General features: G+C 36.5%; 1 protein-coding gene across 1 annotated transcript; it reads right to left on the bottom strand.

Annotated features, from left to right (window-relative positions):
* Positions 1 to 27,511, bottom strand: MUC13 (mucin 13, cell surface associated). Its single transcript, XM_053689790.1, has 9 exons — positions 27,415 to 27,511; positions 26,518 to 26,576; positions 17,948 to 18,081; positions 13,196 to 13,330; positions 11,002 to 11,116; positions 7,269 to 7,306; positions 1,282 to 1,369; positions 185 to 380; positions 1 to 74 (listed from the first exon to the last, which is right to left on the bottom strand). Exons 1-9 carry the CDS (start codon positions 27,430 to 27,432, stop codon positions 36 to 38), a joined length of 822 nt encoding a protein of 273 aa, XP_053545765.1. The 5' UTR covers positions 27,433 to 27,511; the 3' UTR covers positions 1 to 35.

Raw genomic sequence — 27,511 nt, 5'->3', positions numbered from 1 at the left:
GCTTTGTGTAAACTTCCTTCAGGCACCAAATCTCATTAGTCTCTGTCCTTCTTTGACATTTCATACCAGGGGTCCTATAAGAAAAAAAAAAAAGTTTATAGTTGTTTTTTATTTTGTATTTCCCAAAGAAGTATTATCAATACTTGTCTTACATCATATTACATCATATTACAGCTGTACCTACCTCATCATAATCACGTTTGGGAGTTTTGCGGGAGTATTCGTCTGTGATTTCATATGGGTTGACCGCTCTGTTCACATGACCCTGATCTACTTTGGCATGCACTTTGGGAAACAGACCACCAGTGGCAGGGCCTCTTTCATTGATCTCCTTATTAATTAACTGAGTCCTCTCACTATCACTTTTATTTTTCTTCCTCCTGCATTTAGATTGAAAAAGAAAAGATTTGCAATTAGCTTAATCTTTCTAGGCACAAGCCAAAATATGTCACTGTGAAATTTGAAAGTTGTTATTCTCTCCTATCCAATCAGGGCTCATAATAAAACAGCTTTTCACTAAGTAAGACCATAATTGTCATACAACATATACTTGTGTAAAACACAATTACATTTATGCTTTTAGCTTAACACCATATTATCAATACAGGTAGCTGAGAAACAGCAAAAACAGAACAAACATAATGTCTACAAAACTGGTAAACATCTAAGTATAGCAGCCTTAGCTTAATAGTTTATTTCATTGCATCAAAATGGTCGCCAATCAGATACAGTGGTTCTGTAGGCTTTTTTGGTAGAAACAAATCCATGGATTATAGGGGTTATTTTGATTAAGTTATTGTAAAAATAATGTGTATATACATGTATGCTTATTTAATTTCTCGCCTGAATTTATAATCCAAACAAAGGAAAACTATGACATCAGTATGTATACAAACTTAATCCGAACTTTTGCTAAATGTGAGTTTTGTTGCTATAACAGCATATGATTAATAATTAAAGGACTATCATATACTGTAGAACTGCATAATTAACAAATGCATTAAATGAACAATAGATTTTTTTCAATTTTTAAAATTTACTTCAATTTGCTGGCCCCCTGTATCATGTGACAGCCATTAGCCAATCGCAGACTCATATATCTATATGCTGTGAACTCTTGCACAGGCTAAGTAGTAGCTGATGCCTCAGCAAGTGTGCATATACAAAAGACTATACACAATTTTATACTGAAAGTAAAATGAAAAGTCTATTAAAATGGCATGCTCTATATCTGAATCACAAAAGTTTTGGTTTTAGTGTCCCTAGTAGGATGCTAATTACCTGATTGAAAGTCCAATAATTGTTCCAATAGAAAAAAGAATTAATGTTCCACCCACTGCTGCAATGATTACCAGGATAAGCAAATAATCTAGGGATAAAAATGAAGACTTTATGACAGCACCACATTTTATGAGAACAATAACTTGGAATGTGCAATGATTTAATATAATGTTTTATATGTGAATTTCTTTTTAGTGTACATTCTGTATTTCAAAATAAGATTGATATTAAATGATTTGTTAAAAACGTTTACCCCATCTTATATAATAAATGGAATATTATTATCTATAGCCGTACAAGTTTATATTAAGCTATTTGAAGCGCCACAGATTTTAGTTTGGATTAGCTCTTTCTGTTAGAACTAATACTCTCTAATTATCTTTCCAATTACGTTTGTAAGGTGTGTTGGAGAAATCACCTGTATCTGTTGGCATTATAAACCACTTTGTGAGCGCAGATCATTCTTTGTTTAAAATAACCTCTAAGTGACAGCTTATGCTGTCGGCATTTAGCGATGCAGGGCGGACATGATTCGCTATAGCGAATCATGTCCACCCGGCGTATGATAAATAAACCCAATGATGTGGAAGAAAGGTAAGAGAGGATGACAGAGAGGCAATGACACAAGACCTTCCATTTGACAGTATGGAAAACATTAGTAATGGATAGGTAAGCAAAAACGTGGCCTAATGATAGCAGATAGGGTGACCCTGATCATGTGTGCAAGTCTCTCTCTGCCCTTCACACTCTCAAATTTGTATTTGCAGTAATGAGGGAATTTCCTGGGGATTTTAATTTTTTTTTTATTTTAATTTTTTATTGAGGTTGTTGAAATAGAAAACAGTGAACAAAAGTTCAGTAGCATATATACATTGGGTACATCAATAATTGCTTTGCAATTACATTCAGGTACAAACTATTGGATTACAATATACAAAACTGTGTATAATCAGAAGAACAATACAGTACTATCATTCAAAATAAAACTAAACCTTAATATTGGAACCCCATTTTATTATTTTTCGTAAGAAATAAATGTGCCTCCAGAACTTCAAAAGGCCACTCATGGACCTATGCAATCTAAATGATCAAGAGGAGGAACTCCAATGTTACATACGGTCACTATTGGACCTTGAGTTTTAATTACAAACAGAAAATGTAGTAATATAGTTGAAAGATTATATATATAGCAGTTACTGTTATACCACTTGTATTAATGTCTGGAGGCCTACAGTTGTCTAATGTCAGCTATTATCTAAGAAATATCTAATCCAGTATATATAATTTCCAGGTGTTGAAACAAAATATAAGATGAGCAAAAGGGGATCAGTATAGCATATAAGTGTTAATCTTAGTATGTGGGGGTTTATATGAGGGAAGTGTAAAGACAATATCATATTTGAATTAATAACCAGATTATCGTAATATTTGGGGAAACATTTTTGTGGGGTAACTTCAGAGATACCTGTGATCAAGATTGGTCAGTCAAGAGGAGGGGAGTCTTAAATCTGATAGGCCAATAGACCCAGAACACGGCAAAGGGAACAAGATTCAAATAAGCATACAAAAATCCCTGAGATAAATATCTTGCTCAGTCCCACGAACTCGGCCGCTGCCCGCAGGACAAGATCTGTAACATTAGCTTGGGTTTTGTTATATGTGCTCTTAGTTCTTAAAAGTTTTGAAAATATTAGCCAACTGGCAGTAAAGGGAACTGCTCCAGCATAAATGGGACTCCAATTTATTGTGCTAGCTATAGTTAAAATCTATAATTTGGTTAGTATTCACAGGTCTTCTATATTAGTATCCCCCTGAGTGTCAGAAGAGTTGGATTGAGCAACAATAAACATATAAAGAAACTTCAGAGACCTCACATATAGTGAAACTTAGCCACGTGGAACACTCCCACTATTTGTGAATACATTTGTAAGCTCACATCTTAGCAACATTCTGGCCTTATAAAATCTCAGCTATAGAATTATTGTTTATGTTGGCTATAGGAAGGGATGTTTTAGTATGTCATAGATAATTCTTTCCTTTTTCTGTGCAAAGTGAACTCATTGTATAAACTACTATAACTTTAAGATAAATCATGTAAAAAAAACAAAAACAAAGTGATCTAGTTGGTACAGAGCAGGCATGAGGAAAACTGCATACTATCTGTTATCAAGCTAATTGCTTTCATTATGTTTAGCTTTAGTTAGCTTCCCACCAAGCTATTAAAGACATCAGTGGGTAAATCAGCATTTGGTGTATAATGCAAGGTTACTGGCAGGTCTGCGAGTGTCCCTGGTGTAAAGTCACAGATCCACTGAGAAACAGCAGTAAATCAGCCTATACTCATGCGACATAAGCAGCAGCTACAAAGAGAGCATATCCTCTTTCCCTGCCTCTGGAGTTGAAGCCGTTGCGGCCAGACCGGGCTTGAATGTATGTCAGTTCCGTACCTTATTAACAACCATGGGTAAGTTGTAATTGCATTCAGAGATACCGGGTGTGGGGGCTCCTGTGAAAACGACCAGCCGGTGTTATTTCAGCTATTTTAGACACTCTAGGCTCCGGTTCATAAAGTGCCGTTAGAAGCAGAGTATAGGGTGAGCGGTTAAGGTCTGTCCCACACAATTCATCACTCAAATCCTCACCCAATCTTTTCAGGTCGCATATCTCCTTTTGTTCCAGCAGGTTTAATTCAGGGTTTAAGGGCTTCATTATGGTTCCAACTATGTGGCAGAGTTCCCGCTCAAACTCGGCAAAGTGATTATCGAGCATCTGCAGCGTGGCTGTCTCCCATCTATCCAGATGTGTCATAATTAGAAAAGTCATATCCTAGGTAAATCTATAAAGCCTCCAGTCTTATAGATAAGTCTCTCAGAATGAGTGGTCTGGAGAGGTAGAAAGTAACAGTTGTCAGTGACTGTTGTACCCAGCCTGATTGCTGGGGGGGTTCTGAGGTTTTGTATTAGGCCGCCACCTTAGGCCTCAAAAGTCTAGATCAGGGCTCTGCGGTCATAAAAACACCGGAGTTGAGGATTATAGCATCCACGCAGTTAGGGGTGATTAAGATCTCAGATCCTTTTCAATAGAAGTCCGATGTTCCGGCAGTAATTGGCGGATTAGCACAGCAAGAGCTCAAGATATTGCGACTGCTCATGGCTGCTGCCCGGACATGCCCCTGGAAATAGACTTCTTTATATTTAAGGGGCATTAAACATCATTTAATCCCCATAAGCTTTATTTATGCATATACAAAACTGTACTGTTTTCATTATTTATTTTGTCTACATATCCAGAAATGTAACCTTGATTATTGTTTTCACTTAACTGTCTCCAGAGAACCTGAAGCATTATAGTAAGTTGCTTGGTCAGTGCTGAAGAGTTTGCTAACAAAGTAATAATTGTGTTTAAATCATTTACTGTGCATGAAGATATTTTACAATGAAGAGCCAAATGGCTGCAATATACTTTGTTTATATTAAAATCATCTTAGTTTCCCAATCCCAACTAATTAATCAATTTGTTAAATGATGCTAGCTGTTATTTTTATACATTTATTGATGTTGCTAATAACTCTACAACAATGTGTGCGTATTGCTTACCTTTAAAAGGGACATGCAACTCCTGCATAGAGTGTTAAACAACACATGGTTAAAGTCAGCTCTGCACTGTTGATCCATGAGCTGGACACAGTTGGCAATTGTTGGCTACACACATATGCTTGCCACTGAGTGGCTCAGTAGCCGTGCTTAGATCCAGGCCACTACTACACATTGCTGACCCAGAACTGGCATTAATTATGTGTTTAACCTCTCTGCAAGGATTAAACATATAAGCCTTGATAACAATCTATCAACGGTTTGCTCCAGAAAAAACTTTTTGCTCTCTGGCCAAATTGGGACCCAAGTTTCTTGTAAACTGGAACAAGCATTTGGGACTGTTAGTTCAATAACGTATGAAAGCCCCCTATAGAAAGCAGTTCACGAAGGTGCAATCGCATTTAAGGGTCGCTAAGCGAGATGCAAAGCAGCAAGGCAGCTGGGTCATGAATTATAGTTTAAAAAAGTTAAAATCCTGTAAAAAGAAAAAAAGATATTATGGGGCTGATTCATCAAGCTCCATATGGAGCTTGATGCAGCTGTTTCCGCGCGAGCCTTAACTCGTCCGCCACCTCTGAGGCGGCGGACAACAATCCACCCGATCGCATAGGATCAGGTTGATTTACACCCCCTGCTAGCAGACGATTGCCCGCAAATCTGCAGGAGGTGTTATGTAGTTATTATGCAAATACTGTGACTCTGTATACATAAAACAGGAGGGAGCATTGCCCAAGCATTGCTTGTGCAATGATAAATGCGACAGCGTATGCTGTCAGCATTTATCAATGTCTGGCGGACATAATCCGCTACTGAGGATCATGTCTGCCAGACACATGATAAATCGTCCCCTATAAGTGTTTTGCATTGAAACTCATAGTCACCATCTTGTTTACGGTTCATGCCATAATGGGCCTTTAACAAACAGAAATAAATCATGTTTAAAAGAATCCTTGTGAAAGCAACAAAGTGACTTTATAGAGACAGAAAAATTGTGCCCATTGAGAAAACCTAAAAGTTGCATTTAGATGGGTTAGTAGTGATGTGGATGGAAAAGGATTGCACTATGAAAGCTGTGACTAAGCGATCTCCTGTAAAAACACTATTTTCATAATGGCAGTGCTGCTAGTGACAATCACGAGTGCAAATGTGTGACTTACAATAAAATATTAAAAATGAAATATAAAAAAATGTCCAATGCCATTTGCAGATGTTGTTGTCCTGAAGTGACTATTGAAGTTTATCCATCCTGCCAAGATAGATATAGGAAACAGCCTATAGGGTTCAGCCTGATGAAACAGTGTGTCCACTGTGAAACACGTCGCTGTCTATGTGTTTGATATAATAAACACAATTTTTATTCAAACACTCTTTGCACACTTTTTGGTCTTGGTAAGTATGAAGTTACACTAACTGGCATTACACCATTCCTTGGGATCCAGTTTTTACAGATCGCCTATGAGAAGGTGACCCACTATCCGGTTCCTGATACAGGAGGTGAGTTAGTCAGACTACTTTTGAATATCTGGCCTGCAAATATAGCACATGAAAGTGCTTCAAGAAGAGTGAATTTTCATTTACAATTGCCACATATGTCTCTTAATACTATACTACGCTATGGGCGCCTTCTTTGATTAGTTTTTTTTACAAGTAGGATACATATGGAGTATTTTGTGTGACCATAGCGGAATGTCACAAATTTAACTGAATATATTCTTTGCAGAGTGAACAAAGGGGTTACATGAATAGAGCTATAATGTAACCTTAAGAGGGGTGAATGGGCTATTTGTGTCAGATTCGGGAGAGCTCCCAGTTTCTATTTCGAAAAGACTTACTTGACACATTAAAAGTCATTTTCAGGAGCTTTTCTTGTTGAAAGCCCATTCACAGCGTGGCAGGTTTTTAACAAACAATATGATATAACATTGTGATCACAAGAAATTCGGCTCCCAAGTCCCAATTCAGACAAAAATAAAAAATTGCCAATAAATTTTGATCAGGGCCATTATCAGCTGTTTATTGCCAGAGTTGCTATGGGATTTATTTGTTCATGAAATATATGCAAAGTCATGTAATGAAATACAATAGAAAGTTAGATTTCCGAGTCATCTGATAAACCTAAAATGCCAGTGGTTAAAAATAGATTGTCAGTATAGAGACAAATTTGCCTAGCTGACGTTTTACTATTGAAATTGGTCAAATGTAGCCACTTGAGAGAAAGCTGACTTCTTTATCTGACTTTTACTGATTTGTAAACTGACTTGTCAAACTCTAAGTTGATTGGCTGCAAGTGGTTCTATGTTGGTTTATCAGTGAGTGCAATCAATACAGATAGATAAATAATTAGGGGGATAAATATGCTCTGCAAAAGTAGAATGAAAATACTCAGATACTCACTGTCACTACATTCCTCTCCTGAGAATCCAAATGAACATCTGTAGAACAGCAAATAATAACTGTCAATAGGTAGTAATGTAAAGAAAACATAACAAGTCTTTGTAATGTAGAATTAAAGGGACATGAGAGTTAATATTAAATGCCCATTATTCAGTATGCAATGTTATAAAAAAAACGTTTCAGTTTACTTCTATCTTTATATTGTATCTGAATCATGACAGTTTAATCTTAATATGTGTGCCCCTTTAATTACACAGAATAATAACTGAAGTATTTAACTATCTGAGACATTGATAATATTTAGGAGTACTGCAGAAAACATCCTTAATTGCTGGATGCTGTCACTTGTGGATTATGAGTCATGTCTTGTACGTTTATGTATAATGTGTGTGCAACACTTAGGTATTTTTTGTAATTTTACTTGGTTAGAACTTTTACAAGTAGCGGGTGTCCAATACTTTTGCATAATTTGTGTAACATGAGTTATTATTTATAATTGTAATGCACATTTTTTGTACAGGTATTAATTAGTTAGGGTTTTCTTGTCAACTTTGTCAGTGTAATCTGATTGTGCCTATCTTTTGCACTGAATGAAAGGGATGTAAAAATGTTTTGTAACATTCAAAAAAATTAAACAAATTTTAACACATTCGTTTGTTCGTTTTAAATTTCAAAAGTTTGTACAACATTCTAACATTTGTTAATGTAATAGTATTTCTTATGCTATCTTTAAAAGTAATATTTGAATTATGCAAACATCGAAATAGAAACATTTGAATCAAAATATTTATATCTATTATGTATCATTTTACTAAATTCCCTACCTCATGAACTATTGAACGTCTAAAAAGTATTTGTTGAATCGAATGTTACATTCAAAATTTCGAATGTGGATATTTGATCTAATTATGAACATTAGAAAATGAAAGCAATCTTCAAAAATCAGAAATGTCCGCTCGACCTCGCTATATGGCAACAGCATATGCTGTTGGCATTTAACATTGCACAAGCATTTCTTGTGAAATGCTTGTGCAATGCCAGCCCCAGGACACTTACAGCCAATCGGCCGCTAGCAGGGGTGTCAATCATCCCGATCTTGGCAGAGAGTTAAGGAGCAGCGGTTTTATATATTTAAATGTTTTTATTGAGGATAAGTAATACATTTTTAACAATCATAGGTTGCAAATTACAGTCATCAAAGTACATATACATTGCATTTTAAGAAATTAAGATGCACCTGAGATAGATCAACTTTTCTCCTCATTTTCTCCCCTTGTATTAACTTAATAGATCACTCTTGGATCCTGGGTATGTCAACAATACTTTGTAGGGGATTTAAAAATAACCAACCAAAACAATAAAAGAAAATGCATCTCTAAGAATATATTGCTGTAAAGACATTCTTGTCTCCAATTAACAAAATGAAAGATGCATGAACCTGAATTGGGAACTCCTTTATGATATAGATAACAAACACAACTGAGATTAAATTCATGTCCTAGATATTGGATATCAGTAGAGATAAATATCCAAATATACTTCTTTTGCCGCTGAGATGGTTTTTAGTGTCAGCATAATTTTAAAGTAGCACATTACATTGCATTACTCCGCTGTCTAAGCGCTCTATAGGGCTGTGTGTTAGGTGATATTCTCATTATGCTATATATCAGTAGATTATCTTAAATATATGGGGTAGAGAGATAATTAAACATTTTATTACTTGTGGACAGTGCAACCCGCTAAATCCAGACGTCCCCATTTAAATTATATATAGTAGAATGTCTCCCCAGGGGCCCCCCCTAAACCCCCAGAAAACATACAAATGTGATTAAGGACATTATAGAGACAGCGAAACCCACTGTGTGATTTTGGAAATAAACATATATACAGTGCGCTATTCACATTATAAGCGTAAAAAAAAAAGTAAAACATTGAAACTGGAACCTTCTTAGTCAAAACCTCTTGTAGTCCACTTTAACCCCCCACCTCGGCTCCGGCCGTAAGCCTCAGGGAGCAGGTCGGGTAGATAATAAAGTTATACTTCAAAGGTATCACTCCGGTATAACAATATATGTAACTATGCTGAATTGCGTTCTATCACTAAAAATGTGCCATAGTAAAATGAAACATACGTGCAACCTCTACATGAACAGTTCAGTAACATTCGTATCTCTCCCACAGCCCGTAGTAAGCTGTGTGCGCCATATGGGAATTTAAGTACCAGTTCCTGGTTCCAGCACACAGTCCTCAGAAGAAAAAGTCATCTCGCTGTCCAAGTCTTGATCGCCCAGGCCATAGATGTAGCGTCGGTTTGAGTAGGATATTATAGGGTTAACACCCGCTTCCATTTTTTCAAGTTGGAGCATTTCAGCGGCGTCCCGCTGATTAGACAGGAGCCCTGCGTTCTTAGATTTGGGAGGGCACTCCGGAGTAAAGATCATCTTGAAGCATACGGCTACTCGGGGTTCTGCCCTGGGCCCCCGCAACTGCTTAGCCTTTATCAAGATCCCATCCAGCGCCTGAAGTTTTGGGGCTATAACGCCTGCTATTTGCTCTGCTGCAGGTACGTTGTTGATTGCTGGGGTTGCAGGCAGCTTTTTAGCTGGATTGTCAGCATCTCCAACCTGCCACGAGCTATCCTCTTTATAGGCTCCTGCCATGCGGCTTGTCAGTTGTGATGAGAAGAGCGTTAGTCTCTTTGTACGTATAGGTAATAGTGAAGGTCCAACAGATTCAGATACGTCCTGGGTATGATTTATATTGGTAGTGGTAATAGATTGATTGAGCTGTTGCTGCTTATGATAAGCCTGCGTAAAGAAGTCCCATGGGGCCCTTGCAAGCAGGGTTTGAAAGCAGCGTTCTAGTCTCTCCATACTATGGTCAAAACGTGCTTGCAGGCCTGTCTCCTGTATGGCGGCCATTTTTACCCCGTAAGGATTAAAAAGAAACAAAGATATTTTCTTTTCTTACGGCGCTTTTTTGCTGGTATAGCGCTCCAGAAAGTTGTGTAAATCAGGCAGATTTTTGGAGTCCCAATCCAGGCAAAAACCCTCAATACCTCGAGGGGGGTAGCGCTGCCTATATATGAGCCGCCGCTCTAGGCCTTTTACGTCCAATGCCGAGCTCAAACTTCATAAATTACAGCGCAAATTCCACCAAGATTCAACTGCTGACATGTAGGTTTGCTCATGTACACGTATGGTTGTAATTTAGCTGCAAAGTCTTTTTTTACCGGCGGGTATCAAATTTTCCGTGAGAGCACAGGGAAAGTGCGACTGTATGTAGTCGCTGTTCGGACACGCCCCCAAGGAGCAGCGGTTTTAAGACTGTTGCTTCTTAACTTCCGTTTCAGGCAAACCTGAAACGATGGGCATACAATGCAGCACCCGTTGCATAATAAATCTACCCCCATAACTGTAGTGCTGAATGTACACGTGTAAAAAATGTATATATTGGTATAGCGTACTTGAGGCCAAATTATTACTACTGGTTGCTGTGAAACAAGAAAATCAAAGAAAATGTGGAGAGATATCTACTGTTAGACCCTGATCTACCTTAGGATGTACTTAATGTAGGTCATCCTCATGAGTAATTTGTGCGCTTATGCGTAAGTTGTATGCTTTTGTGCAGTTTATACTTGCGTGTATATGCAATAGCTGTATGTAGTTTGTGCACACGTTTAATTTGCATGTTCATACCTCGTACAACACATTTGCAGTAGATTGTTACTTACACTTTACAGGTATTAGAGTCAAGTTTGTATCCTGGCTGGCACTTACACTCTGGGATACTACTGGGAAGTGCCTGAACACAGTGCTTGTCTGCACCAATGCAGTTGGGGTCACAAGCTACAACACAAAGGAGAGCAACAATAAATTCCACACTATTATTTAAAAAAAAAAAAAAAAAAGTTTAATCCAAATCCATTATGTTTTCTGGTTCACATAAAGTTGTGGTTCTAGGGGATGGCGAAGGTTATATAAAGCTCTTAAAGTTGTCAACAGTCATATATATAAAAGTTTGATTTTTTTCATGCATAGAATTAAAGAACAGGATGAAACAGAGTTTATCTCATACATGTAATAGATAAAGTTTATGAAGAGGCGCAAACTATGGAGTAAAGTGAATTGTTAAAATATAGATTTCGGGATAGAGATTATAATCGACCAACATTTATTACAGAAAAGATTCAGTTAAATACTTAACCAATCAGGGTTTAAAAAAAAAAAAAATCCTTTTAAAAATAGAGAGAATTCAGAATAGGCCCAAACCATTAAGGAAAATGTTGAAAAATGATATTGCTCGAACATAGATTTGCATAAGTAATTATACAGGACTAATTACAAAGCAAAGCAGCTAGGATTGATTTTTACATGATCATTGGTTTATAATTATATTAAAACAGACTTATAAGAAGTTTAACCATGAAAGCATCTTTATATTTAATCTTCACTTCCAACTTTAACTGTAAAAATACCAGCTGGGTGGCAACCATAGGTCTAACGTGGATTTTCCAGTAATATATAGGTGTATTTTTTAGGAGGTCACTTAGGTGCTAGAAGGAGTCTTGGGAGCTGGAGAAAGGCATTTGGTGTGAGGAGAGGTTACATTGGAGATGATATATTTGGTTCCTCATGTGATAGGGATATCATATAAGTATATGTGTATTGAAGTGGGAGGGGATCCAAGTGTTATAGGGTAGTACTGTAGGGTGTTTGGCTGCTTTAGGGGAATGAGGTGGGAGTCTGGTGTACGTAGGATTGTTAACAATAGGAATTCAGGGATAAGTGTTATGGAAAGAGATTTTCATTAGCATTTATTGTGGCAGGGGTAAGGCTATCATGGGATGATAATGTCCTATGCGGCCTAGACAGCAGCACAGGGGTTGGCAGCTGAAATTTACACTGGTTGCACTAATCCCTGACACATTTCCTTAGCTGTCTAACTTGTCAGGGAGCAGTGCAAGCAGTATAAGTTTCTGCTTAGGAAAATAGTGAGCTGTATGAGCAATAAATAATAAAGTAGCATCGCACAGCTCATAACAGAAATAAAAACACAAACAAAACATTGTGGGGGTTAAACACATAGAATTGAAAGTCACTTGTTAAGGCCCATTTATGGTCATTCCTTTCTGAAATATCATACTTTATTTTCTGACTACAGTGTCCCTTTATCTGAGTAGAGTGGTTAATTTATATTTGATCCGTTCATGTTGATTTGAAATCTTGCTTGTGGTTGGTGTAAAGTCTTTGGTCTAAAGTCCTTGATAAATCAGCCCCTTTACATCAACTCAAGGAAACCTTTGTGAGGAATAGATTGTGACGGGCACAACACGTTTTGACTTTAGTTTGATTGTGAGCCAGCTCTCTGTGGGAATCTAAACTTGGAATGTTGGTGTCATGTTTGTGTGGGTGAAGTCAATATAATGGCACCAAACTGTAGACTAGATTTAATGCTGGAAGTGAGGAAGATAATATTGGCAAGGAGATGGTTGAGCCTAAGAGGCCAATTTAACAAATGTCTTGCGGACCTGATCTGACAGTGTGGATCAGGTCCGCAAGACATTGCTGAATGCGGAGAGCAATACGCTCTCCGTATTCAGCATTGCACTAGCAGGGGGTGTCAATCAACCAGATCGTACTCAATTGGGTTGAAACAGAGCAGGCGGACAGGGTTATGGAGCAGCGGTCTTTGTGACCGCTGCTCCATAACTTGTGTTTCTGGCGAGTCTGAAGAGCTTGATCGATAGGCCCCATTTGGAGCTTGATAGATAGACCACAATATGTGAAGGTAATGAAGAGGAGAAGGAGACTTGAGATGAAGGGTGTGTGTTGATAAATAAGCAACCCTTGATCTGAGGATATTTGTGTATAAGGGTATCCAGTCCCAGTGTGGGAGGTGTATAAATAAAGGTATTTTGTTCTCACCTCTGCAGGAAGTATAGGTCGCTGTATAAGAATATCGTCCTTCCTTGCACGTACACTTAGGGGGGTTCACATTGTTAATGGCTTTACAAGTTGTTGTCTCCGTATCACAGTAAAAACCATCACAGACAGTCTTTCCTGTTAATGAGACACAATTAATTTATGTGGACAATAACTTTCCTTTAAACTAAACATGTTTGATGTACTGCAATGAAATCACTAATTTCTCTGTTTATTCCTAAATTTTTCTGGCTTGAGTACAATGAAAAATAAAAACTATCTGCAGGGGACACAAACATCTGAGATCTTTTACATCTCTTATAATCTTTTTAATATTCTTAAAACAGCTGTTTAGACTCGAAGATTTATTATTGCTATTCAGTACTGAATTATCATATTTAGAGAAAATCCAACCTAAATGGACATTAATTAATGGCCAGATTATGAGTGGAACGCTAACAGTTACGCGCGATCAACATGAGGTTTATCTCGGGTTTTTGTGCGTCAGGTTTTTTGCTGATATTACAAGTTGAAAATAAATGCGATCTCTTGAGCGCAATTCAAGTTAACGTACGTCAGGTTAGCGCATCCTAAGAGCTCTGATTAACTGTTTTGCAAAATAAAAAAGTCTCACAAAACACATCAAAAATACATTACAAAGTACAGTCATACTTATAATAACAACATCTAATAAAAAACATAAAAAAAATATTGCACAAAACAGTTGTAAGGGCTCAAAGATATGAGTTTTCAGGTGTTATGGGAGAAAAAGTATGTCTATAGATGTAAGTATGTATTTACAGATATATATATATTTATATATACACATGGAAACACATACATACATATCTACACATATATAGACATATATATATATATATATATATATATATATATATATATATATATATATATATATATATATATACTGTAAGTGCATTGGAGCCCTTTGCAGTTAAAGGGACATTAAACCCAATTTTTTTTCTTTTATGATTAAGAAAGAACATGCAATTTAAAACAACTTTCTAATTTACTTCTATTAGCTAATTTGCTTCATTCTCTTGATATCCTTTGCTGGAAATCATATCTAGATAGGCTCAGAAGCTGCTGATTGGTAACTGCAGATAGATGCCTTGTGTGATTGGCTCACCCATGTGCATTGCTATTTCTTCAACAAAGAATATCTAAAGGATGAAGCAAATTAGATAATAGAAGTAAATTGGAATGTTGTTTAAAATTGTATTCTCTATCTGACTAATGAAAGTAAAAATTTGGGTTTAATGTCCCTTTAAGTAGTGCAATATTCATATTTTATAAAGTGTTATACTGTGTATTTACTGTAAATATTTGACATTCCAATGTTCTGCACATAGCAGTCTGTCCTGGGATGGTTATGAATCACTGCACTAACCCTAGCTGAGCTTATAAGCTGTGTGAACAGCGATGCTTTGGTGTAAAGGAAATCTGCTGAAAAGCAGACGAAGTAAAAAAGTGTGTCATTGTGAACCTCATTTGCATATCTTACCCAGAATCCTTTGCTGTATTGGAAATGTAATTCAGAGGTTTTCTGTGGGAAAAACAAGCCTTCTGGCCTGTCTAGATTTGTTAATGGACTACATAATTAATTATTTTCTCTATATTTTGTGGGTAGTGGAGGATTTTAAACTCACTTTTTACCTCCCCTTAATTTTAAATGTTGCTGTATTTTGTCCAGAAATCAACTTCACCAAGCAGTGATTCAAACCTTCTCCCAGCTGATGAGTGGCAAAACCACCCTTTAAGTAGATGAAAACATGTAGAATCATATGTATGCAATATTCATATTTTATAAAGTGTTATACTGTGTATTTACTGTAAATATTTGACATTCCAATGTTCTGCACATAGCAGGCTGTCCTGGGATGGTTATGCATCACTGCACTAGCTAAGCTTATAAGCTGTGTGTGAACAGCAATGCTTTGGCGTAAAGGGAATCTGCTGAAAAGCAGACAAAGTAAAAAAGTGTGTCATTGTGAACCTCGTTTGCATATATTACCCAGAATCCTTTGCTACATAGGAAACAATGTAATTCAGAGGTTTTCTGTGGGAAAAACAAGCCTTCTGGTCTGTCTAGATTTGTTAATGGACTACACAATGAGTTACTTTCTCTATATTTTGTGCATAGTGGAGGATTTTAAACTCACTTTTTACCTCCCCCTAATTTTAAATGTTGTTATATTTATCAACATATACATCTCTAAATATGTATATGTATGTATATATACAATTGAATGCTTTAATTGGTTTTCCCAAGTTTAACTGAAAATGCAACTTTTAATGAATTCTGCAGTCTCAAAATTATTCAACCCCCTGAATAGAATCCCTCACAACAGCACAATTATACAAAACAGGTGTTGTCTCAAGCACACCTGATGCAACTAATCAAGGGCTTCATTAGTTGCACCAGGTGTGCTTGAGCTAGAACACATGAAATACCTGAACTGGCTAGGGCTTTGTTGAGGGTCACGTTTGACTGCTTGTTAGAAATATGGCAAAGTCAAAAGAATGGTCCAAAAAGTTAAGAGAAAAGATCATCGTCCTTCACAAACAAGGAACAGGATAGAAAAATATAGTGAAGACACTGAATGTTCCTAAAGACAACATTAGCAAGTTCAAGGTTAAAGGAACAGTGGTTACACTATCTGGACTGGGCAGAAAAAGGAAGCTAACCATGGCTGTAACCAGATTTCTGAGATGGCAGGTTGAGAAAAACCATTGAGTGACTGCAAAAGACCTATTGTTGGTGGCAACAGACACTGAGATTTAAGTTTACACAGTAAGGCTCTTACTGACCCAAAAGCACAAGAAAAGTCAGTTTGCTCAAAATCATATAAATAAGCCACAGAAGTTTTTGGATTCTGTTCTGTAGAGCAATGAAACAAAACTGCAACATTTCAGCCTGATGGATGAGAGGTATTTCTGGAGGAAGAAGAATTAAGCATACGCTGAAGAGAACATTCTGCCTACAGTTAAGAATGGTGGTGGCTCTGTGATGCTCTGGGGCTGCTTTGCATCCTCTGGCACTGGAAACCTGCAGCATGTGGAAGGCAAGATGGATTTATTGAAGTATCCGGAAATTCTAGGAGAAAACGTCTGTGAGGAAGCTGAAGCTTGGGGGTCATTGGACCTTCCAACAGGAAGCATACCTCAAATTCCACTAAGGCTTGGTTGCAGAAGTAGTCCTGGAAGATTCTACAGTGGCCATTACAGTCACCTGACTTGAACCCCATAGAAAATCTCTGGTGGAATTTGATGAAGGCGGTTGCAGTACGCAAACCCAAGAATATTACTGAGCTGGAGGCCATTGCTCATGAGGAATGGGCTAAGATTCCTCAGGAACGCTGCCAGAAGCTGGTGTCTGGCCATGCATCTCATTTGCAGCAGGTCATAACAGCAAAAGGGCGCTCTACTAAGTACTAAAGATGCTTGCCATGAAGGGGTTGAATATTTTGGAGACTGCAGAATTCATTAAAAGTTACATTTCCAGTTGAATTTGGGGAAACCTCTTGAAGCTTTCGTTGTGTTGAACTATTTCAATTGCTTTTATTTGGTTTGTTCATTGCAAACAGCTGAAAGTCTGTACATTTTTACAATAAACCTGATTTCCAATGGGGGTTGAATAATTTTGATTACAGCTGTATATGTCTTTATATGTGTACCTTTGTATTTGTGTATTAAATGTGTATAAATGTATTTACAGACATATACACACATGGAAACACATACATACATATGTACACATATATAGATATATATATATAAGTGCATTGGAGCCCTTTGCTGTTAAGTAGATGAAAACATGTATAAAAGCATATTTATGCAATATTCATATTTAATAAAGTGTTATACTGTTTTACTGTAAATATTTGACATTCCAGTGTTCTGCACATAGCAGAATATGTTCTAAGTATTTCTAAATATATATATATATATATATATATATGTATATATCTTTGTATATAAATATATATGTATATAAATAGGTATTATTTTTTTATTTATAAAGCGCCAACAAATTTCACAGGGCTGTTCATGGGTATAAAAGATAAAAGTACAACAATAATAGAATATTTTTAAGACACAGGACAAAATTTATCAAACAAATACAGGAGGAATTGAGGGATCGTTTCCTGCAGTCTAGCATGGGAGGAGGTGATAGAAGATGCAAGGAGCAGGCCATTGTTGGATTTTAGGGAACGATATATACTGTATGTATAGATATATATTGTACCAAAAACATCAGATATATGTAGAAATATGTATTTATGAGTAAATAGAACATATTATTCTATGTGTAGAACATTGGAACGTGAAATATTTATATTTTTTTGTCAGGGTAGCGCACTTGAGAATATGTGATCGGGTTTGCCCACTAGTAGGGTTTTAGGTTTTTTTCTCCATTAACTTCTATGGGGAATAGGTTATCATATTGCAATATTCTAAGTTCGCGTTTTTACGAGCGTCAGGTTAGCGTTGCAACCCGATGCGCGCAAAACACTTACTGCTAGCGCAGTTAAAGCTTGAGCGTAAGTGTTAAATAACACTCCACTTGTACTCTGGCCCAAAATTAGTATAAACTTCATGGAAAGCATTTGTAAAATTTGTTTTTGCAAAGTGATGTATAACATTTGTGCTATTGTTAAGTCATGTATCAGTACAACCCATAGGGTGATTTGGACACAAAACATTTATAAATTTCAACAACCCATCACTTACTTTCATATGCTCCTATTTGACCTTCAATGCCATTTGCAGATATTATTTTAATTACTTCTTCCTCCTTTACTGAATTTGGTTCAAATAAATTAACTAGGCTGACTACCAATTGTACATTTCGATTGCTTGTTGTACTGAAAAATATAACAACAAATTAGAACATTAATATTATTATTATCATCATGAATCTGTATTGCGCCACAAAATTCTGTAGAGCTAGGTAAAAAACTAGAATTATACAATGACAAACATTTGTAGTAAGATACAAGTACATAACAGACTAAACATAACTCGTACAGGAAGAACTTACAGTCTAAAGGTTGAGGGTGCAGAGACATAAGCGCCCAGATTACGAGTTTTGCACAAAACAGGGTGCGGAAAAATAACGGCAAAAAAATTTCACTCTCCATAGCGCTGCCATTAGGAGTTACTGAAAAGCCTCCTTGTGCTGTGCGTTATGGTGCGTTAAGCTCCATACCGCACAAAAGCCAAGGGCTAATTTGGCGTGCTCGTGCACACTTTCCCCCATAGACATCAATGGGGGGAAAGTGTTAGAAAAAAAACTAACACCTGAAGTGCAGAATGGAGATCGCCGTAACGCAACCCCTTTGATGTCTATGGGGAAAAGAAAGTTACATTTAAACATAGGACCCTAACATAAACCCCTAGTCTAAAACCTCTAATCTGCCACCCCTGACATCAGCGACACTAATAAAAGTTATTAACGCCTAATCCTCCGCTCCCTGACATGGCCGACACTAAATAAAAGCTATTAACTCCTAACCCGCCACTCCCCGACATCGCCGACACTAATAAAAGCTATTAACCACTAATCCTCCACTTCCTGACATCAATAAAAATTATTCATCCCTATTCCGCCGCTACCCGACATTGCGGCCACTAAATAGTTATTAACCCCTAATTCGCCGCTCCATGACATCGTCAACACCTAAATAAACCTATTAACCCCTAAACTGCTGGCTCCCACATCGCAAAACACTAAATTAAACTAATAACCCCTAAACCTAGCACCCCCTAACTTTAAATTAAAATTACAATATAACTAGCTTAAAATAAATAGAAACTTACCTGTGAAATAAAAAAAACTAAGTTTAAACTATAAATTTACCTAACATTACTATTCTAATAAAACAAAAAAAAACTACCAATTAAAAAATCTAAATTACACATTTAAAAAACCTAACACTACTAAAAAAATTTAAAAATCTATAATTACAAAAAATAATAAGCACTAAATTACGAAAAATAAAAAACACTAAGATTACAAAAAATAATAAAATGATCAAAAATAAAAACAATTACACTAATCTAATAGCCCTTTAAAAATAAAAGCCCCCCATAATAAAAATACCCATTAACCTACAATAAACTACCAATAGCCCTTAAAAGTGCCTTTTGTAGGGCATTGCCCTAAGGTAAACAGCTCTTTTACCTGTAAAAAAGTCCCCCCAACAGTAAAACCCACCACCCAAACAACCCCCAAAAGAAAAAACCTAACTCTAAAAAAAACCTAAGCTACCCGTTGCCCCTAAAGGGACATTTGTATGGGCATTGCCCTTAAAAGGGCTTTCAGCTCTTTTTCACTTCCCTTAAAAGGGCATTCAGCTCTTTTATACTTTGCACAATCCCCTAATCTGAAAAAACACCCCCCAAAATAAAAAAAATACCTAACACTAACTCCAGAATATCTACTCTATTTATTTCTGAAGTCCGGAAATCCATCTCCATCCAGGCGACGAGAAGTCTCCATCCAAGCGTTGAGAAGTCTCCATCCAGGTGGCAAGAAGACTTCACCCAGGCAGCGAGAAGTCTTCATCCAGGCGGCGACAACTTAATCCATCGTGGGGGCGTCTTCTATCTTTATCCTGGCGGGGCGGAGCTATCCTGGATCGGCGATGACATCCTGCGTGGCGCGTCCTCTTCATGCGGTCACCATATACTGAAGTTGAATGCAAGGTACCCGTTTCAAAATGGCATACCTTGCATTCCTATTGGCTGATTTGATTCTTCAAATTCAAATCAGCCAATAGGATGAGAGCTTCTGAAATCCTGTTGGCTGTTCAAAACTACTGAAATCCTATTGGCTAATTTGAACAACCAATTGGATTTTAGTAGCTCTCATCCTATTAACTGTTTTGAACAGCCAATAGGATTTCAGAAGCTCTCACCCTATTGGCTGATTTGAATTTGAAGAATCAAATGAGCCAATAGGAATGCAAGGTACTCCATTTTGAAACGGGTACCTTGCATTCAACTTCAGTGTAAGGTGGTGACCGTTTGAAGAGGACGATCCGCGCAGGATGTCATCGCCGGTCCAGGATAGCTCTGCTCTGTGCCACTGGGATGAAGATAGAAAATGCCCCCACGATAGATGAAGATGGCACCGTCTGGATGAAGACTTCTTGCCGCCTAAATGGAGATGGATGTCCGGACTTCAGGAACAGTGAGTAGATATTCTGGGGTTAGTGTTAGGTATTTATTTTTTTTGGGGTGTTATTTTCAGATTAGGGCTTTGGGCAAAGTGTAAAAGAGCTGAATACCCTTTTAAGGGCAATGCCCATGTTTTTATTTTAGGGGACTTTTATTTTTATAGGGCTATTAGATTACTTGCAATTGTTTTTTATTTTTGATAATTTTGTTTATTATTTCTTGTAATCTTAGTGTTTTTTTTATTTTTCGTAATTTAGTGTTTATTATTTTTTGTAATTTTAGATTTTTTTAAATTTTCAGTAGTGTTAGGTTTTTTTAAATTTGTAATTTAGATTTTTTAATTGGTAGTTTTTTTATTTTATTAGAATAGTAATGTTAGGTTAATTTATAGTTTAAACTTAGCTTTTTTTTATTTCACAGGTAAGTTTTTATTTATTTTAAGATAGTTATATTGTAATTTTTAATTAAAGTTAGGGGGTGTTAGGTTTAGGGGTTAATAGTTTAATTTAGTGTTTTGGAATGTGGGTGGCCGGCAGTTTAGGGGTTAATAGGTTTAGTTTAGTAGTTACGATGTAGGGGGCGGGTGGTTTAGGGGTTAATAGGTTTATTTAGTGGCGACGATATGGGGGACCGGAGGTTTAGGGGTTAATAGGTTTATTTAGTGTCAGCTGTGTCGGGGAGCAGCGGAATAGGGGTTAATAATTTTATTTAGTGTCAGCGATGTCGGGGAGCGGCGGATTAGGGGTTAATAGGTTTATTTAATAGTCACGATGTGGGTGGGCGGCAGATTAGGGGTTAATGTGTTTTATATAGTATTTACTGCTCTCAGATCACGGTATTTATCATGTTGGTATAGGCTGTAACGCAAGCATTTTAGCCTGAATGCACAACCTGTAATACCGGCGCTATGAAAATCCCACACTCAAACATCATTTTTTTGAGTGAGGAATAGACGTTGCGCTACAGGCTAAAATGCTTTTTGGTATAGCTATACCGCCGCAACTCGTAATATGTGTTCCTGGCCATTCCACGCACAATGGCCAATTTTTCAGTGGCATAGCTGTACTACAAAACTCGTAATCTAGGTGAAGGTTTAGGGTATCTTTAGTTGCAACATTTAGTCAAGGCAGTTTAAGTTTTATTTTGGTTAGGATAAAAAGTAGAGGATTGATGTTAAGCTTCTCTAAACAGGTGCGTTTTCAGAGGTGGTTTGGATGACACAAATTAAGTAATTGCTTATATAAAATGAATTGAGGGTGCACAGAGCATGCACAGCATATGTGAGTATGTCTCTGAAACAGTAAACACTCAAAAGGACATTCCAGACAAATTTGGAGCCCACATAAATGCATTTCAGTTTTGAATAGAAGCATTTTTGTAATATAAATGTATTAGCAACAATTATTCTAATAAAAGCTATAGCTGTTTCAAAAGTGTATTAAAGTATGCACCGTGCACCAGCATTTTAAACAAAGAACTTGCTCAGAGAGCCGAAGGTTCTTGTATCATCTAGTTGTGATTCAATTTGTTAATTACTGACATGATACAAACTCGACTATCACATACGCAAAACCGTGTTACATTTCAAATTTTTGGGAAGTACAGATAATAATTTGAAAAGCACTGTCTAAAGGGTTTATTAAAGGTACAGTCTACTACAGAATTTTTATTGTTTGAAAAGATAAATAAATAAGAAATCTGGAGGGTTGTGGGTATATTGTACATGTGCATGTAGAGTTATATATATTTCAATTATACTGTAAAATACTCTTGGTTATATTACGAATCGTGCATTATGAGTGAAAAAGCAGCATTATGGCTCTTTTTCACTACCACTGCTATTACGAGTCTTGTAGGTATAGCTGTACCGCACACCTTTTTGGCCGTAACACAACGTAACTAACGCACATTTCAAAAAGTCCTTTTTCAATGGGACTTCCATAGCGCCGGTATAATGAGTTTGCCTGTCCGGCCAAAAAGTGAGCGGTACAGCCCATAACCACAAGATCTGTACCGCCACCTTAAAGTCAGTAGTTATGAGATTTACGCTACAAAGCTGTAGCATAAAACTCATAACTAAAGTGTTACGAAGTACACTAACACCCATAAACTACCTTTTAATCCCTAAACCGAGGCCCTCCCGCATCGCAAACACTAAAATACAATTATTAACCCCTAATCTGCCGCCCCAGACATCGCTGCCACTATAATAAACATATTAACCCCTAAACCGCGGTACTCCCGCATCACAAACACTAGTTAAATATTATTAAACCCTAATCTGCTGTCCCTAACATCGTCGCAACCTACATTACTATTATTAACCCCTAATCTGCTGCCCCCAATGTTGCCGCCACTATACTAAAGTTATTAACCCCTAAACCTAACCCTAAGTCTAACCCTGACCCAACGTAACCCTAACACACTAACTTTAACCTAATTAAAATAATTCCAAATAAAAATTACAATTAATACCTAAATTATTCCTATTTAAAAATAAACAAATACTTACCTGTAAAATAAAACCTAAGCTAGCTACACTATAACTAATAGTTACATTGTAGTTAGCTTAGGTGTTATTTTTATTTCACAAGTAAATTTGAATTTATTTTAACTAGGTTGATTAGTTAGTAAATATTTATTAACTTCTGCCCGCTTGGATAAAGACTTCTCCCGGCTTTGTTGAGGACTTCTGCCCGCTTGGATGAAGACTTCTCCTGGCTGGATGAAGATGGATGTCCGGTCTTCAAAAACTGTAAATGGATCTTCGGGGGCTAGTGTTAGGTTTTATTAAGGGTTTATTGGGTGGGTTTTATTTTTTAGCTTAGGGTTTTGGGCACTGTAAAAGAGCTAAATGCCCTTCAGGGCAATGGGGAGCTTAAGTTTTTTAGATATGATTTTATTTGGGGGGGGGGTTGGTTGTGTGGGTGGTGGGTTTTACTGTTGGGGGGTTGTTTGTATTTTTTTTTACAGGTAAAACAGCTGATTTCTTTGGGGCAATGCCCCGCAAAAGGTCCTTTTAAGGCCTATTGACAGTTTAGTGTAGGCTAGGTTTTTTTTTATTTTGGGGGGCTTTTTTTATTTTGATAGGGCTATTAGATTAGGTGTAATTAGTTTAAATATTTGAGATTTTTTTTTATTTTGTATAATTTAGTGTTTAATTTTTTTTCTAATTTAGTTTATTGAATTTAATTAATGTAATTTATTTAATTTTAATGTAATGTTAGGTGTTAGTGTAACTCAGGTTAGGTTTTATTTTACAGCTAAATTTGTATTTATTTTAACTAGGTAGCTAGTAAATAGTTAATAACTATCTACTAACTAGTCTACCTAGTTAAAATAAATACAAACTTAGCTGTGAAATAAAAACAAAACCTAAGATAGCTACAATGCAACTATTAGTTATATTGTAGCTAGCCTAGGTTTTATTTTACAGATAAGTATTTAGTTTTAAAAAGGAATTATTTAGATAATGATAGTAAGTTTTATTTAGATATATTTTAATTATATTAAAGTTAGGGTTAGACTTAGGGTTAGGTTTAGGGGTTAATATATTTATTTAGTGTTAGTGATGTGGGAGGCGAGAGGTTTAGGGGTTAATAACTTTAGTATAATGGCGGCGACATTGGGAGCGGCAGATTAGGGGTTAATAAATTTATGTAGGTGACGGCGACATTGGGGGTGGCAGATTAGGGGTTAATAAGTGCAATGAAGGTGGTGGCGACGTTGGGGGCAGCAGATTAGGGGTTAATAAGTGTAGGTAGGTGGTGGCGACATTGGGGGCGGCAGATTAGGTTAATAAGTGTAATGTAGGTGTCGGCAATGTGGGGGGCGGCAGATATGGGGTGTTTAGACTCTGGGTTTATGTTAAGGTGTTAGGTGTAAACATACATTTTGTTTCCCCATAGACATCAATGGGGCTGTGTTGCAGAGCTTTACGCTCCGTTATTGCAGGTGTTAGGCTTTTTTTTAGCTGGCTCTCCCCATTAATGTGTATTGGGAAATCGTGCATGAGCACGTAACAGCAGCTCAAAGCAGTGCTGGTATTTGTGTGCAGTATTGAGCAATGCAGCCATATCGACGGGTTTTTGCAAACCTGTAATAGGTGAGCGGTGACAATAACTTGCAAGTTATTACCGAGCCAATCATAACGCAAAACTCATAATCTAGCTGTCAATTTTGTATTTAAAGAAATTTCTTTTTTTAAACTTCTGGTGTGTGCTTTTCATTTTTAGGAAGAAAATTGCATGTACAGGATATTAATAGCATATAGAAGACAGTAGCCACTCCTTTTTTTTGCTTTAAAATTTGCACTATGTACATGTTCTTTTGGAATTCTATATATATTGTATTTGTATAGCCTCAATAAGTTCTCACTGTACTGTATGTGTTTTAGTTCTATTGCAAATGTGTTCTATATTAATACCATGTTTGTTACAGTGTGGTTGCATATTAAACGTAAAGCCATTTAGTAATGTGTAAATTTGTTTTGATACATTTCTAGTATTGCGATCACACTATACCCAACGCGTTCTGTTTTAAAAACATATCTATGGCGAGATTACAAGTGAGGCGCAATAATAGATTTGGAATTGCGATTGCGCAAGTGCAATAGTCTTTTCCGCTTCAATCCATACTGCGATCTACAAACTCTGGTTAACTGTTTTCCTAAACTAAAAAATTGCACAAAAAACAAAAATACCTTACAAAGTACATTTACTAAACTGCCACCCCCCATATTGCCAACGCTAAACAAAACTATTAACCCCTAAACCACCACCCCCACATTGCAAACCATCTAAATAAAACTATTAACCCCTAAACTACCATCCCCCACATAGCAAACACTAAATACCAATATTAACCCCTAAACCACCATCCCCCCACAAAGCAAACTATCTAAATAAACTATTTACCCCTAAACCACCATCCCCCCACAACGCAAAATAATAAACTAACATCTTAACCCCTTAATCTAACACCCCCTAACTTAACCCCAATTAAAATACCCATAAATTAAATTAAAAATATCCTAACTACCTTTAAAAAAAGAAAAATTAACCTGTAAAATTAAAGTGAAACCTAAGCATTTTCACAAAAAAACAAACAAACCTACCATTACAAAAAATAACAAAAACCTACCCTTACAAAAAATAACAAAAGAAATTACAAAAAATAAAAAAAAATCCTATTCTAATACCCCTAAAAAAACCCACCCAAAAATAAAAAAAAAACCTATTCTACAAACTACCAATAGCCCTTAAAGGGGCCTTTTGTAGGGCATTGCCCTAAAGCAAACAGCTCTTTTGCATAAAAAAATAATTACCCCCTAACATTACAACCCCCAAATAAAATAAAAAACTAAACTACCCATTGTCCCAAAAAGTGCATTTGGATGGGCATTGTTCTTAAAAGGGCATTCACCTATTTTCTACCCAAATAAAGTTAAAAAAAACCTTATCTAAAAAAAAATCCCACCCCAAATAATAAAAAAACCCTTAAGTCTAACCCTAAAATTTGTACTCACCGATAATGATGGGAGGCGCTTTATGTATAATAATACATATAAATAAAGTGCATACACATGTACTATATACCCACAATCCCCCAAATAAGATAGGTTTATTATTTATGTACTTGTTTCCCTATTGTATTGTAACAAAAGAGGTTGAGTTTGGGATGACACATGTAAATTGTATTGCCATTGAATACCGTGTAAAGGGATCACTGGGCTTACACCTTCACTGCAGGGGACGATGCTGCTTTGAACATTCTACCAGCATCACCTCCCACAGAGTATAGTAAAACTGCCCTTGGCAGCCTTTTATAAACAACACTGATGTCAGCCTTTATAATATTTTACAGCCAATCCTGAACACAAGACCTAGTAGTAAAAAAAAAAGTCCACTGTACTTGTCTCTATCTGCTCCAATAAAGGTGTTACTGAAACTGACTTTTGTTATATTTTTAGCACAGAAATGTTTACTTCTGTTACACAACACTGCCCTAATTTTACAATGCTAACAACTGAAATTGTGTTTCTATTTAATGGTTACAAAATCTCTACTAAAAACACAAAAAAATATTTAAAAGTATCTTAATTTTTCTTTTGAACTCACCTTATTTTATTAATGACTGTTCCTAAATAGCCTTGTGTTTCGCTAAAGCATTTCTTAAACTACATAGAGAAAAAAAAACAGTTTTCAGTCCTGGTTAAAGGGATGTTTTATAGACAATATCACAGTGCATACTAGCAAACGGATGGATAGCTTTCAATAACTGCAGCTTGGTTCTTCATTTTGGGTGGCTGATGCTGTGTTTATTTTCATGGGCCTTTGGTTCTAAGTGCTTGGTTACTGTAGAATGTGACAATGTTATTCTTTATGTTATATGTTTGCTGAGTACTTGATAATGGGTGTCAGTGATTGGTGATTCATTTTGGCTTGCTGTCTCCAATTGGTTAGTTTTAAATAATGTTCTACAGGCTAAATGACGAGTGGTTAGTGAAGGGTAGTTGATTCTGAGTGGCTGGTGTAGGAATGTTGTTGAATGTTTATTGAGAGGTTGTCTATGCAGGGTAGATGTATTGTGGCCAATTTACTGTATACCATGTGATGAGTGGTTGGCTCAGAGTGTCTGTAGATGGATGATGGTGCATCATTTGCTGATGTATGATTGGATAGTGCTGCTGTGATATGTGGTTGGTGCTAAAGGATTCATGGGTAGGGAATCTGGATTTTTAGTTTTTGGTGGCTGTTGCTAAATTTTTTGGTGCTGGGTTTTCAAATATGTACAGTTAATTCTATGTAGTTAATTTTGATGGATGTGGCTATTTATGCCTAGTGGCTGGTGATAAAAATGAATTGTAATGGACTATTGTATATCAATGGTTGGTGATGACTTAATGGTACTTGGTAGCTGTTGGAAGATTTTGTTTTCAATTTCTTTTTAACAAATATTTTATACCAAAAATAAATATTTGATTTGAAATGCTTTAATAATTATTATAAACTTACATGTTCTTGTACTTTCATAAATATAGTTGTATAGGCTTGTGATGTTTTTTCTGCGTCAAACGCTTGCCCAGAAAGTGTTATACTACCATAGAAACTG

This window comes from Bombina bombina, chromosome 1, assembly GCF_027579735.1.
Source record: "Bombina bombina isolate aBomBom1 chromosome 1, aBomBom1.pri, whole genome shotgun sequence".
Classification (NCBI taxonomy): Eukaryota; Metazoa; Chordata; class Amphibia; order Anura; family Bombinatoridae; genus Bombina; species Bombina bombina.
This window is presented reverse-complemented; position numbering and strand designations above follow the sequence as displayed.